We start from the raw sequence: 16,168 nt of genomic DNA on the forward strand, positions 1-16,168 counted from the left end.
AGAGTCCATCAGATTTTCTTGTTAACATTTATATTTTAATTAGAACTGCAATGTTTATGCAACTAGAACCCCGTAAAATTCTGATATTACTTATTTTATTAGTGGTTCGTAGCAGTCCGTTGTATGTACATATTCAAGATCCTATTAGCGAGTGCTCCTAATAATCAATATGTAGTTACAGTACACCAAAGTTTTATACCACGGTTTGTTCACTGCCAAAATTACACTGGCAAACTATTCTTACGTATTTAATAAAGTTTGATATAAACATTTCTGACTATCATACACTGAACTATTTGTATGTACAACATACTACTTCACTGGCACACAATTCCTTTTAAGAACTGGTATTAACAGACCAGTTTTGTTCATTAACATGTTAGAAAAATATTAGGGACAAAAATGAACATGATTAAAAGTCATCTGAGACATGAGTAATGAGATAATAAAGGTTTATTTGGTTAATCATTAAAAAGTCAATTAAAATAAGACCTTGCTCTTCGGCTAGATTAATAACTCGTAAAACATTATATCTAAAGGGTGGGTCTATCATGATTAAATTAAAAGAATGCAACTAAATTATTCTTGCATTAATATTCAAGCTATTCCACTACATTTTTTGTAGTGGAATAAGCTGCCTGTACGCTGGTGGTTGGTTTTGTACACTCTTTGTTTAGATCTTCTTGATGAGATAAAACAAAAATCCAGATTCCATTGATAAAGAGGAAGTCTATTATTCGATACTATCCATATACATCCAAATTTAAAATGTTATAATTATATGACATGCTGTAAGGAACGGTATATTTGGAATTTTTCTACAGCAATGATAAATAAGCAGTTTGAGTTGAAATACTCAGAACTTAAACTCAAGCCGATGTTTCTTGACTATCGATATTTATAACTTCTTGCAGGTTAATATACATACAATTAAAATAAATAGTTTTATTGTGAACTCAGTTATGTACCATGGTGATTCAATTTTTTTTATTCTCCATTCATGTCTTTTAGCAAAATTTTTTTTCGATGGTATATTCACTTTAACATGATTGATCACTAAGTAGCAGTGATCAAAGTTATACTCGTCTAATCTTCCAGTGCTAATCGAATTCTATCGATCAGTTTGCAATCCAGTCATCAATCTAAGTGACTCGATCTCATGTGCACTATTTTGAAATGTAAGGTGGTTGGAAATAGTCTATTGGAGACCCTGATCGACCTAGGTTTGGTGTTGGTTGATGCTAATTACTATAACTATCGTTGCTATTTTAGTGTCTCATATATTTAAATCAGTCAAGAAGCGTTAATTCACGTAGTATGACAGGTACCTGTTGCTAACGAATACCAATTATCAAAATGCTTAGATCTATTGTTTCATGTTGATTACCTCCAAATCAACTAATATCCTAATGCGATTGTATTTGTAGTTAACTAGTTTCAGGTTGAAAATTACTTATAGTCAAATGTTTTAAAGAGAAAATCAATTCAACTGACATCTTGTTAATAAAGCAAGATAATAAAATTCATTCTCATTGAACCTCACTATCTGATGTATGATAAAAAATGATTTTAAAAAGTGTAGTAATGTATTTCGTATGGTGTACACATATATATATACACACACATTTATTCTTATACTTGTAAGACAAAATCATATGATACGCATATTTATTGAATTGTTGAAATAGTAATATTTATTTATCAATCCATTGTCTCACATTTCATTATTCATGCGTTTTCTTACAAATTGCATTGTGTTCCCGCTCTTCCTTTCTTGATCTCCTCCCCATCTTCTGCAGCCAGACATTACGTTCATTAACTCGTGTCATATACTACTTACATCAATATAAGTAGCACGCACCACAATTGTACTCCCTGATTTTTAATAATTCTTTAACTAATAACAAAGTGTTTAAATCATTCTAGTTTAATACTGATTCGTAGTATTCACCTGTAAATTGAAATATAACACAAAGATTTGAATCAAGCAAATATCTCCGATAAACTTAAAACTGAAAAGATGAACATCTAGACTGCAATTCTGAAGGTAATATACTCTCTATTAAGATAGGTATATTAATCCCTGGTAAGGTGCTATATTCTCCTTTATGTGGTGTTTTAAATGAGAGAGAAATGATTGTTAAGTACTCATTGACTCTCAATAGTTTATTGTTTGAATTCAGTTCATAAAGCAAGATAATCTGATCATGAAACTAATCTCTACATAAACACTTAGATATAAATTAACTCATCCATTCTATTATTAAAATAATGAAAAATATATTATAAAGAAAAATAAAACTCTATGCCAGTCTACAAAGTTTGAACTTAAACTATGATTCATGAAATCTGTTCAGATTAACAAAACTATCCAATATTTTATGATATTTACCTTTAACCTATTCGTTGATGTGTTTATATATCGTCTATTTGTCATAATGAATAAAACTATTCCATCGAATATTTGTAACGAATATGTCTTTAATTGTGTTCTTTCCCCCCTCTCTCTCTCTCACACACACACACTCTCAGTGAGATTTTTTTCTATTTAACCAACAACAAAAAATGTACATTTTATGTTATTTCGATATACTAAAATGCAAAAAGAAAAAAAAGAAAAAATAAGCACGTTGTTGTGTTTTATTGTTAATGTGAATATGATTGTTTCCGAGTGGAAAAAAAAACTTTTTTTTGGTAGTTTTTTGGCTCAGACTCTTTTTCATTCATTCATTCGTTTATTTATTTTTTTTGGAAATGATCACATGAAATATATTTGAATCATACTATACAAACAGATAGGTTATTTATATTTTAACTCGAAACTAATGATAATCTCCTAGATGAAGTTTAGCATGATGATTGAATATAATATTCTGTGTAGTGTACCTACTCCAATAACAAATTTGAATATATATATATAAGGGTTAGATCATATTATTCACTCATCAGATTGAAATTCATCTATCAAATGGATAAATTAATACTTAAATCGTCAGCTTTATGACAAAGGAACTAACTTTAGAATCAATTATATGTAGTTGATACAGTAGACATTCAGTGTTTAAAACATTCGATAGGTCACAAGTGTGAATCCATTCCATATTTATCGATTCGAGGAACCGAGAAGTATTACGATACCTCTCTTTCTCTCTCTCTCTCTCTCTCACACACACACATACACACATACACAAGACGCGTATTTTGAAACTAGTAAATAAATTCAATGAGCTATGCTTTGAAAAGTTTTCTCACTCAATGAGTTCAAATCAGTCAAATGTAGCAGAAATAAATACGCTTAGCTCTTTAAATATAACCTTTGTAAACAGCTACTTGATAAATATCCTTAAAATAATTCCTTGAATAAAAAGAATTATTTTCCCCTATTGTGCATTATATTTTATTCATATAATTTGTTTCATATTAAACATTGTAGCAATTTATATATGGAATATAGTCTTCTTGATGATGTTTGCTAAATAGTATGTCAGATAAAATAAATTCATATAAGAAGTCTGTGAAGATTTTTAAACCTTTACTTTAGAAGGTGAACTAACTTTATTTAAAGAACCACTAAAATTCTGGAATCATTGAAAAGTTGTCTCATCCTGGTATGGAAAACTGTTCAACAATGTACATTTACAAACTCATCAGATGACAAATCATTGGTTAAAGGCATACAATGTGAGACAAGGTCTTGAGTTCTATCCCGGGGTTGATTTTTGGATATTCACTGATAAGAAATACAATACTAGGATGGAATAGCTATCTAATGCATCTCGGTATTCACTGGTTACTTAATTAAGATCAGTTCACAATATGAACTATAAAATCACTTTGGACTTACTAGTCTCATGAGTGTTGAGAAGGTTTTTGAGTTAATTAATTAACCTGTTACAAATAAAATCGGAAAATTACCTGGTTCTACGATGTTAATAACTTAAAATTCTCTTGTATTATATGTTCAACACTTCCTTCTATTCATAAGTTTTCATAAAGTTTTAAACTTTACATCTATCTAAAAATCACAGGAATTATTTTTATTTATCCGAATAGTTAATTCAACAGAAGCATGTAATCATTACTTCACTGAAACGTAAAATATATTTTACACTGACCTATCATTAATTAATATTCATTCTCTTATTTTCTGGTACTTAATTCTCGTTTTATTCTGTCAGTCAAATAAATATTTTAGCTTGAATAGGATAGTGATAACATTTCCGACTGGAACTTGGTCCATTTCTTGCTAATAAAAAATGGTAACCATCAAATCTAAAACTGAGATTTTCTATGTTACTAGTAAAGTTGTCCTCTTGAGGTTATTGAATGACAGTTGCATGATATTTCGAATTTACTGATGCTGAAAAAATAATGACTATTTGATCTTGATTCAATAAATGTTCTATATCACTTACACTTAGATATCAGAAGTTACTGGTAATAATAAGAATACTAATATTGTATAAGGTTTATAGACGAGTATTACGAAGTTTGACCTAAGATAAAATACATGTGTTAATGACTTTTTTTAAAGAGAGCAAGAGCAAAGATTGGTGCAGAATAATATGAATTCATTTTATTTCGTTAGGTTCTCATCAGCTGCTTATAACCTAAATTATTTAAAATTCAACATTACTACAGATATTGACGTACTTATATATAAGGGAGTGATTAAGGATGAATAAATGTATCATGGTGTAGCGAAGATTCCGATAGGACTAATAAGGTCATAAAATTTTTGTCTCGAATAAATAGAGTTTGAGAGGGAAAGTTCCGGAACATTGAAATAGTGATTAGAACTCATGAAAATAGATTAATGGTAATAAAGAAAATATGAATTGATTTCAGTCAGTTATGTATGATGTAATTTAACAGAGTTGGAGTAATGACTCAATAAATAAATAAATAGAGAAATAAATGAATAAAAAAGGGGGTTATTGTTACCAGGGTAAAAAAAGATTTATTACTGTCTCTTTTTGTATACATAGATCTGATTTTAAACGTTTGATTGCTATTGCTTCGGCAAATTTTTAAAAGGTTGGAGTTTGATTGTTTGTTAATCACCTTGAAGGACTTCAGTATATCAACTTCATGTCCTGTGTCAAGGAGATGTCTTGTGATAGCACTGCTGGATGCTTTTAACTTTTAACTTTTCGGAATATGATTATGATAAGAACAATTGGAAAGTAAAATTTTATTCATGAATCATGAAATCAATCTTCTTATCTAAGAAATGTTTAATTCTTAAACTTCATATTGATTACCATAATTATCAACATGGAACAATAATTAGTAATTATTTGATTGTTATCTACAGTTTGTTTAACAAAAGGACTGGTATTGATCAACTAGCTACTTTGTTGTTTAGTAAAGTATTATATGAAAATATGTGTATATATTAATGTGTGCGTTTGTACACGGTGAAAGTATTACACTTGTTCACATTGATTCATTAGCATTTCCGTCTCTTACATCATATAAATTCAGTACGAATTTATATATATATATATATATATATATATATATATATATATAACCGTTCGATTAGAGTACAAGAACACTAGAACAATCTCACCTTAGAATAGTACTTCATTAAATCACTGTAAAATAAGATACAAATCGATTAGAAATTTATCTTGTCATATATATTCTTCTAATGGTATTTCTATGATGAATAGTTTTTTATTGTTATCAATAGATGATTTGTACCCATTATTAGTTAATTTCTTTTGTGAAAATGACTTTAATAAGTGTTGTACTTGAATTTAAAGACAACAATTGAAATACATTTTTCTTTCTTTGATGATTGGCAATTATTTGATTTATCAGTTTTTGAGTAAAATATTACTATCGAATTTAAAGAGAGTTATTTAGACAGACAAATCGATGAACACACACAGATAGATAGATAGATTGATAGATTACCTAAAGTTATCGTAGGAGGTTGGGAAGTATAAGAACTGTCGTCTATGGAACAAGACAGTTAACTCACTAAACAATGAGTTTAGTAAATAAGGCAATGAGGATTCAAACTGGATTCAAACTCAGTGGTTTGAAAGTATTGTGCTTGTTACTAAACTTGAAATTCCTAGATTAAATCTTATGTTATGTTGTAGGTGAATATTTACAAGTAATCTTAGGCCTCATTGTTTTCACTGATCGTGTATATAACTGACATTAGTTAGAATTAAAAACGATCCTCACAGTGAGCTACTGATTGAATACTTGACAGGATGTTTCTACATTTGTATGATCTATTTCCCAAGTGTCAATATCACAAATACTCTTCACCTGTTTGATGCTTATTTTTACTGAGTACTTAGTATTGATGGCTACATGTATGTACTTAAATGGTATTGATTATAAGAGGTTACACTTCATTTTGACGCTAAATACTGTAAAAACTGAAGTACAAAATTTTTATTTTTAGTATCTTCACCTTTTACTCTATTCTTTGAAAGAAAGAGGGATAAATTTATCAAAATTCAGGTATCCGATACAATGTGAACGAAAACATTAGGTTTAACAGTTAAAGTGGCTAAACACTTTCATAAATGAAGATTGGTAGGAGATTCTAACTGCCAAAAACATTTGAATATTCATATTGAACAGAAATTCGTTTTAAGATTCAATAACCTGTTCTGAGAATCCTTTTTTATCGTAACGACATTTGTTGTGCTGAATAAAACCATTATTATTATTATTATTATTATTATTATTATTATTACTATTACTATTATTATTATTATTATTATTATTATTATTATTATTATTATTATTATTATTATTATTACCATGATGTTTTTAGTGGCCCGTTGATTTGACTCCAAGATCGTACGAATGGTTGTTATCGCCTTTTCTCGTATATAATCGTCGACTTAAATCACGTTAGTCAATAACGGAATTAAATAAGTCAAGTAACGAGAACTGACTTGAGAATACATATATTTTGTATGTGAAGCGAATGAAACATAGCAAAGCAAAACGACACGTATGGAAGATGGCCGGGAAGCCAACTCTAGTTTAGTGAAGCGTTACTCAATATTTATAGTCAGACAAAAGTAAACTACAGACATGTGATTAATGGGATAAGATGGGCACACACATATACGCTCATATAAAAACAGTCAAGACTGATAAGCGAATAAATTGACAAGGTCAAAATATGACTGAAGTAGAATGAATAGAATGGAATGTCCGAAAGCTAGAATAAGGTATATGGGCTTAATATAATAACTGACACAACATGTTTATAAAGCCAACGATGTAAATGAATTGATTTTCTAGTTGATAACTGAAAAACTATCTCATTCCTAATGCTGAAACAATTCCTAGTTTGGCTACTAAACCAAAGACAATTGAAGATCATGTCATATTTCTATAACGCACTCCATGTAATGATAAGTGAATACACTCACGAAAAACAATCTTGGATTCCCCTTTAAATTATTTTCAAGATCACAGAAATTAAGATTTTGTCAATAAAAAAGAAAGGATTTAACTTATATAGATAAAATGCGAGATCAAAGCAATCATCGTTTAAGAATAAGATCATATTTATTATAATGTTGTGTTCATATAATCTTGACTATGCGAGATATCATAACCAATCATGTAGGTTTCTTTATGTACTCTTGTGTGTGTGTATGTGTGCGTGCACATATATATGCAATCAACAAACGTATTAACATGATAACTTACTCCTTTTGAAGATACTTTTGTACACATTCTTGTATTACACTTTATTTGAATTAAACTATTCGATTCTATTAAATATAGTTAATGATCTGACAATGATTAATTTTGTATGATAAATAGATGAGTTTAATTTTTAAGGATCATTTCAATTGTCAATTGTTATACATATATATACATATCAAAGAAATTGTTTTAAATTAAAATTGTAATAAATTTTAATGCATTAAAATTAATTATTAAGTAAAGCATATTTTATTTGTAGATATTTCTATTTACAGATTTCCATAAGATGTGACACTTAGCAATTCCCTAGTCGTCATTTTAGAACACCTTAGTAATATGAACTTATGAGTTCACATGAGAGTGAACCAATCACCTTTTATTCATACATTCAATATGATCAAATTTAGTCACTAAGTCGGATTTGAGGGATATGAAGGTTTATTTTCAAAAAGTCAGAAATATGTTATGTGGGTGGTGTTAGAAAGCTTCACTGATCCTGACTTCCATGTTAGTTGATATTAGTCATTATGGTCTACCTGAAATCTTGAAGGAATTAATGTCCTCTGAGAATCTCTAACCTTTATCATTTAGCTTCATAGTCTGAGACATTATTAATAAGTTATTAGGTCAGCTGGCTAGTTGTAAGCTAACAATATATCACAATGCTCATCCAATATTCTCAGTAGGTAACTACTATCTCACTTCAAATTTGATTGACTTAAAGATGACGACTTTGAGCCTAGATAAATAGATGAATGTTTATTTCTTACGAATGAAATACTTGTAAACTGGCCCTTGGTATTTAATTATTCTTCAACAGATAACAGTTTTTATGAAGCAAATTGTCTTCGAAGTATTTATCTAAATGTGAATATATATATATATATATATATATATATATATATATATATATATGCACATTTAGTTTTTGATTGAGATCATGAACTGGTTGATGTTAGACCACTATTGAAAACTTGGAAAAACTTGGATGGCTGTTTCGTCCTATTATGGGACCCCTCAGCAGTGCTCATCCTCGATCCCGCCCACGGGTTTCGAACCCACGACCTTGGGCATTGCGCGCGAAAGCTTAACCTCTAGACCAGTGAGTCGGCATCCAACGGCGTTAATCTCTAATCTTAACCAATCTACGGATGTGCACTGTTGAGAAGTCCCACAATAGGGTGAAACAACCATCTGGTGCTTCCAGGTTTTCAATGGTGGTCTAACATCAATCAGTTCATTATCTCAATCGAAAACTTAATATAATCCACAACCTCTATACACTGACTATGCATATTAGACAAATGATAATCCTAACTACAAGTTTAATTAAATTTCACACAACATATATCATTTCACTAAACCAGTTTTATACTCATTAGCATATTTAATAAATACTACTGTAACATTATCAAATAAGTAGTATATATACATAATAAATCCTACTCTCTATATATTTCATTTATCCATGTAATAAATTTAAGATTAATCGGTAAAATTATGTTATCTATGATGTTTGTTTGTTTTATGAATCCTTTCAACTATTTTAATTATTTTGAAAATTTTATTTCTTGTATTTATTAAATGTTTCATATAATACATTGAACACTTTGATGATTATCTATTGACAAGGTGAAGTTCATCAGAACTTATTTATCCAATGTATCATCATGACAATTTACGTTTATTTAAATATTCATCTCTTTGTTGTTGCTGTTGTTGTTGTTGTTGGTGGTGGTGTATCTTGATTGTTTTATCTTTTCATAAGTTTAACAATTTCTTATTACATTTTTTTCTAAAAAAACACGAGATTTTCAGATAATTTGCTAACTAGATTTTGTTTAAATCATTTATACTAATCTTAGTTCTATTTAAATAGATATACCTACTTCGGTTTAGACACCCGGGTAGTATCACAGCCCTCACACAAATTAAATGAGATTTTTTGTGGTGCATATGTATCTGGTGCCCCCTTGTACCAGTATTTGTGTGTTCAAATACATAAATAAAAATAAAATTTAAATAAAGTGTTATATTTTCTACTCCTAAATGCCCTGGTACAGCCAAGAGTGGGGAGAGTCCGCTCCCCTTCTCGAAAAGCTCTCACATGGTCACGCTTATATAGCCTCTGCCAGGAAGTCCTACTCACTGCCTTCTCGTGGCAGGGGTGTTGTTTACGAAATTGAGAGAACGAAAAGCGCATGTCCGGCGCTCTAACTCGGTTGGTGGACATGGAGAGTCCACCTAGAGGAGTTGGAAAACTCTGATTCCAAACCAATGTTACACATGGGCTACATGGTCCTGAGGGAACAAATGGCATATGAACCAACTGTTGGTCATTTGCTACCATGGGACTGCATCTCCTTACGGCGCTCCACTACCTTGTGGATCAGACCTTTAGGTCGAAGGCTCCAGGTGTGGCCCTCTAAGAAAACCACCTACTTCGGTTTGGGCACCCGAGCAATATCCCAGCCCTCACACAAATCAAATGAAATTTGTGTGCCGGATATGTATTTGGTGCCTCCTTGTACCAATATCTATGTATTCAAATAATAAATAACAATAATATTGATTTTCTGTTCACTTTCTAGATCTTAAGTGTTTATTTATACTTGATCCCTGTGGAATAGATGTTAAGCAAATATAAAAAGCTTTAATTCAAGGTTTATTTATGTACAGAAAACAATAGTATTTATAAGTTTATTCATGACCTTTGAATTGTGGAGACATTTTAATCTAATTAGTAAAGTAGTTTACCAACCAAATAGAGTTTGACACATTATTCGTTAATTTTCTAGAAGTTTTCATAGTGTATGCTAGTTGAATGGAATGTTCACACTCTTTTCTGGTTTCTAATAATATCATCTAAAAATTTTCACGGAATTCCAATAAAATATTGTATGAAAACAAAATAACGAAGCGAACGTGCTATAGTCTGTATTTATCTTTTTATAATGTATAATTCAATAATTGATCCATTAAAATACAATGTGTTTGGATTAATCACAGACTGTTATCACTAAGGATTCACCAAGATTTTGTGGTATTTAATTAATAGAATAATCTAATAAAGCAGTGTTGAAATTGTATCGCTACTTATAAGCAAGAAGATAAGATTAATCGTCAGTAATGTTCCTTATCTTCACAATCTCAGCTGAATAAACCGCCCCTCATATATTTTGGGTTACTTGACAACAAAAAAGGAGGAGTACTAACCCTTATTGATGTAGATTACTAAATGACTAAGCATTACTAGAATTAACAGATATCTATCAGTAAATTCACTTGCATTTCATCCTTCTCGTATTTGTTTCTTCAGATAATTGAAGAATTTTAATGACAGAGTTTATGGACAAACATCTTAATTGCATCACAGACTGTGTAAGTTAAGATGTCAGAATTTACTTCATTAAGTAAATACGTTCATAGTTTGGATTGCAAATTAATTTTGACTAAACAACCACTAAGAACCAGGTAGCACTGAGTAGCTGTTTCATCCTAGTGTGGGACCTCTCAGCAGTGTTCATCCCCTACCATACTCGGTATTGAGCTCAAGACCTTCTATCTCACAGTAAGCCCTCAACCAACTAGTTCAGTAGTTTAGAGGTTGAGAGCTCGACGTTAGACCTGAAAACCTCGGATTTCATCTCTTGTTAGTGGTTGACATGTACTGCTGAGTAATCTTTTACTAGAACAAAACAGTTGTCTAGTACTTTCTAATTCTCGATAATTAGTTCGATGATTAGTTCTTGATCAAAACGATGAACATTCACAAACTTATTATACTAATAAGTAAGTATTGTTTTCAATAAAAATAATAGTAATAATATTAATATGCTTTAAAAATTTATCTTTGTGATCTTTTCTGTTTTACTAGGGAACCTAACAATCATGAAGCTGCAGCTTTTATTGTCGCATATTTCTCTATCTTAAGTGGATTACCTGTAAAATTAACTCGTAAAGCTGTTATGAAATGTAGAGAAAAATTAGATATTACTAATGAATATGACGTAAGCTAACATATTTATAGAATTTAATACATTTATGATGTAACATATATATATATATATATATATATATATATATATATATACTAAACAGTACTGTAAAATTTGTAGTGTTTTAAATGTCTCTGTGAGATGGTAGAGAAGATTTGTAGCTCAGGTGGATGATTTTGATGGAGTTTTGTTCTCTGTACTGGATGGTTTGGTCCATCCAGCTCAAAGAACAAAACTCCATCAAAATGTCTATGTATCTATTCTTGATTTGGAGCCACATAAAACATAATAAATCTATGAATATATGTAAATTTCAAAGAAATTCAATAAAGACAGAGGTTAATAAAAAGCTAATTAATACTAAGTCATTACAAATGATCGTTTAATATTAATTAACCTAAAGTTACAAATGAAAACTGATTGAATGGTTTACGTTGATTAGTTCAAGAATAAAATAAATTATCCAATAGGATTATTATCCCTGAATATGAAGTAGTACAAATCAAAATTGGGAATAGAAAAAATGTTTTCGTTATTTCTATCATCCTCTTCAATCACTGAATATGCCGATGATCGATTAATCAATTACTTATCCTTAGTAAATTATGGTATTAAACTAATACACTAGTGTTGTATAAATAGCATAACTTCCCGATTGTAATTTACAGATAACTCCTGTCAAAAAAGAAATAGTCCCATGAATAGAAATTATGATAATTAATCCATTGTCTTTAGTGAATCAATTTACAGTGAATATACAATATTCTTGATAATTTCTTATCGGACAACGATGCTTTTTTTCAAAGATCACTTAAAAACTTGCTTGATACTAATTGTTTTTTTTACGATTCTGTATATGGGGTCTTGAACTTCAACCTTAAGTTCGATCACAATAACAAATTCTTAGCAGAAGATTTGGAGCATTGCAATAAAATAGTTAACTTTTTCAGCTTTTAATTTGTGAATACTTAAAAACAATATGCATCAGAAGGTTTTTAGCAATGATTAACTACTATTTATGTTCATCCGTAATTGTTTATGGCGAATCTTGTTACTATGGAATCTTTCCATATGTGATTAATGTAATGTAAATATTCTGTAGGAATCCTCACTTGTTCCTTCAAACAACAAATAAAAAAGAGGAAAATAAATAAACCAGTGAGGTGATACTTCTTGAGTTTTTTTCAGTAATTAGATTCGCGATAGGTTGTAAATGTGTTGTGACGCCAAATAACTATATGTAGTTAGCAAACATACAGCTTTCAGGTGAAATATGATTAAAATTTGCTGAGAAACGTCAGTAAATATAATAATGTGCTATAAATCGAATGAATGTTCAGTATTTGATGATGTCAATAATAACAAAGACGAATTTAGCTTGTAAGTAATTGTCAACATTGAGTTAATTCTCTCTAAAGATATACATATAGCAAAAGAGATTGATCAATTACAATCATTAATATCAACAGTAAGGTAACTCAAACACTTATAGATAATTTAACATGCGTTAAGCAAGTTTGTTGCAATCTGAACTTAGTTTCTCAGTAGATGATGAGTTGGCTTTCGAAGTGACAGAAACTGGGTTTGAATCAGATCATCACGAATACATGTACATCTATCTGACGAATTATAAATACGACAAAACGTCCTCCCTCGACTTCACTGCTAGACACTATACAACCTAACTTAAACCTGTGATTTAGTGGTATTTTAAGGCACTCACCCAGGATATACATCTTTCATTAGGAACGGATCAATTTCAGTCCTTATTAGTTAATAATATGGAAATACAAACCCGTAAAGTCACTAAGTTAATTGTATCCTAGAATCCTTGCTAAAATAAATTGTTTTTAAGGTAATTCTTCAGGTAATAATTTATCACTGACTTACATAATGCGCAAGTGAATTGGAATCGTTATATTACTGAAATTTTACATACTATTGAGATTCCTTACTATCGGTTGTTTGAATATCCCCACTGATGTTTAGGACTGAAATTAATCAGTCTCTTTCTTGGTATATATGAATACTGCGGGAATTGACTCGATATCCTTATTGAGTCATTAGCATTTTTAAGCAAGTTGGATTTTGGTTAGCACTGGAATCCATGACACGTGTTTCTTCTTATTAGTGACTTAACGGCTGTTTGAAACGGCCATGTAGTGCTCTCAGTTTTTCAACAGTTTTCTAACTTAGATTAATTCATAATTTCAATGAAGCTCAACAATCTTCGCAACCGTATACTAACAGATTTGTCTTACTTCCTTTTTATTAATAGCCTTTAATTGAATCAATGCAAAATTCGACCACAGCAAAAGAATTACGTAATGATTTATTCAAAGGTACATCTGGTTATACAGAAGATAGATTAATTGAAGATTTACGAAAAATTTATCAATTAGCTGAATTAGATCCACCAACATCATCAGAAATTTATTTAGAAACAAGACGTGAATCAACGACACAAAATTCATCTAATCCAATTTTGAAACGTTTATCCATTGATAAAAGTAAACAAGAATCAACTAACCAAACAAATATTAGTTCATCTAATCTACGTGATAAAACACCAGAACTACTTGTCCGTGAATATGATAATAACAATATTAAACAAGATCAACTGATGAATACTTCAATAAATTCTTCAATGATTACACCTCATCATTCAACTGATCATAATAATTCTGTATTAAATAATATTAAACATGATCTACATCAAATTGACCAAATTAATAATAATACAATTCAAAATGGTACTAAACAAACTTCATATAATCATGATAAAGAGATTAAAACAAAATTACCAGATCCATTATATAATACCGATATGATTAATACCAATAAAATAAATTCTCAATCATTCATTAATAAGCATGAAATTCATCATTCTAATAGTATGAATAAATTAAAAACCACTAAAGTAACAATTACTTATGCTCTATCACATGAATCTACAGAAGCTGATGCTGTGGAACAATATTTAAATAGTACTAGTGCAGATGAACGTGATAGATTACGTAAACGTGTAACAATTACACATGCTTATTCAAAAGTTGACAATTCTATGGATTATATATAGAAAATTGATAATTCAATTAATCCATTGAACATTGAAAATAACATACTACATATCATCATACGTAATTTTTCTTTTAAAAGGAACGCTCTTTTTTCTTTTTTCTTTTTTTTATAAACAAAAAAAATCTATATATGATTAGTATCGTTAATATTTATGATAGAAATTTATCTTCATTTCTTGTTATGAACTAAATCAGTTTCTATATCTTTTCATATTTATTATTATTATTATTATCACTATGACGATTATGATTGACGACAAGTTTTTTTAAAAAAAGAAAAGAAACAAGTACTTCTATTGATCAATACAAATTTGTTTAAATCGTTCAAATGTTTTATGTAACATTTTTTTTTAAAAAAAAAAGAAAAGAAAACGCAACATCCATATTTGGAAAGTTTGTTTGTTTTTGTTAAAAATGATAATTAGTACCCAAAAAAAAGTGAAACTATTTTTCAAAGTTAACACTATGGTTACTTTTTAAAAGAAAACCTTATGAATGACATGAATATTTATTAAGCATAGATTGTTTTCTTTTTTCTTTTTCTCTCTCATGAAATAGTATATTATAGTGACTTGTTTTAATTCACTTACTTTATCTCTATGATTACGTAAGTATAGTCATATTTCTTAAATAGGTATTAGATGTTAAAGAAACTTACAGAGTTAATTTATCATAACTATAACATTTAAGATATCTAGATTTGATTGATGAATAACAACTGGAAAGGATTGCTCAGGACAGGGTTAGATGGAGAATGTATCTGAGCATCCTATGTTCTTTCACGAGGAGTAACAGGTGTAAGTAAGATTTGATTGTGTTAGATGATCGGTCGATGATTGGCAATAAGCAATGTGAATTGATGTTGTGCTATTTGATATTTCAATAGTTGAAATCATAAGTCAGTTGAAACTAGGCCACTATAGAAAACCTGAAATCACTGGATGGCCGTTTTGTTGTAGTATGGGACTTCTCAGCAGTGCGCATCCACGATCTCAACTCCATGGGATTCGAACCCAGGACCTATCAGTCTCGCGCGTGAGCGCTTAATCACTAGACCATTGAGATGGCCGGCATCCCACGGTGTTAATGTCTAACTTCAACCAATCCATGGAATTGCGTCACCGTACACCATTGTCTTCAATGACTTGATATCCCCTTCTAATATTTGATATTTATCAATGTTATACTTATATCTTCTTTTTACTATTCTTTGGATTTTGTTGATCAAGTTGTAAAATGATCATAAATTTCGACGGATCGATATCATTTGAAATAGGTTTTTGTCAGTAGAATTCTATCCATATTGACGAACAGAAAAATGCACAATAATTTGCTTTTCATTAGTCATCAATCTATTCGATCATGTGAGCAGTCGATATTGGAATGAAA

General features: G+C 29.8%; 1 protein-coding gene across 1 annotated transcript in view; it reads left to right on the top strand.

Annotated features, from left to right (window-relative positions):
- Nucleotides 1-15,299, top strand: part of EIF1AX (Eukaryotic translation initiation factor 1A, X-chromosomal) — a gene marked incomplete at its 5' end in the record, with an annotated part of 36,535 nt that extends 21,236 nt beyond the window's left edge. Inside the window, 2 exons of the mRNA XM_051219447.1 lie at nucleotides 11,579-11,711; nucleotides 13,978-15,299. Coding sequence (XP_051065449.1) covers nucleotides 11,579-11,711; nucleotides 13,978-14,778 — 934 coding nt within the window. The 3' untranslated portion in view covers nucleotides 14,779-15,299. The remainder of the gene's footprint in view (nucleotides 1-11,578; nucleotides 11,712-13,977) is intronic.
- Nucleotides 15,300-16,168: the final 869 nt, after the last annotated feature.

This window comes from Schistosoma haematobium, chromosome 6 (assembly GCF_000699445.3).
Source record: "Schistosoma haematobium chromosome 6, whole genome shotgun sequence".
Lineage (NCBI taxonomy): Eukaryota > Metazoa > Platyhelminthes > Trematoda > Strigeidida > Schistosomatidae > Schistosoma > Schistosoma haematobium.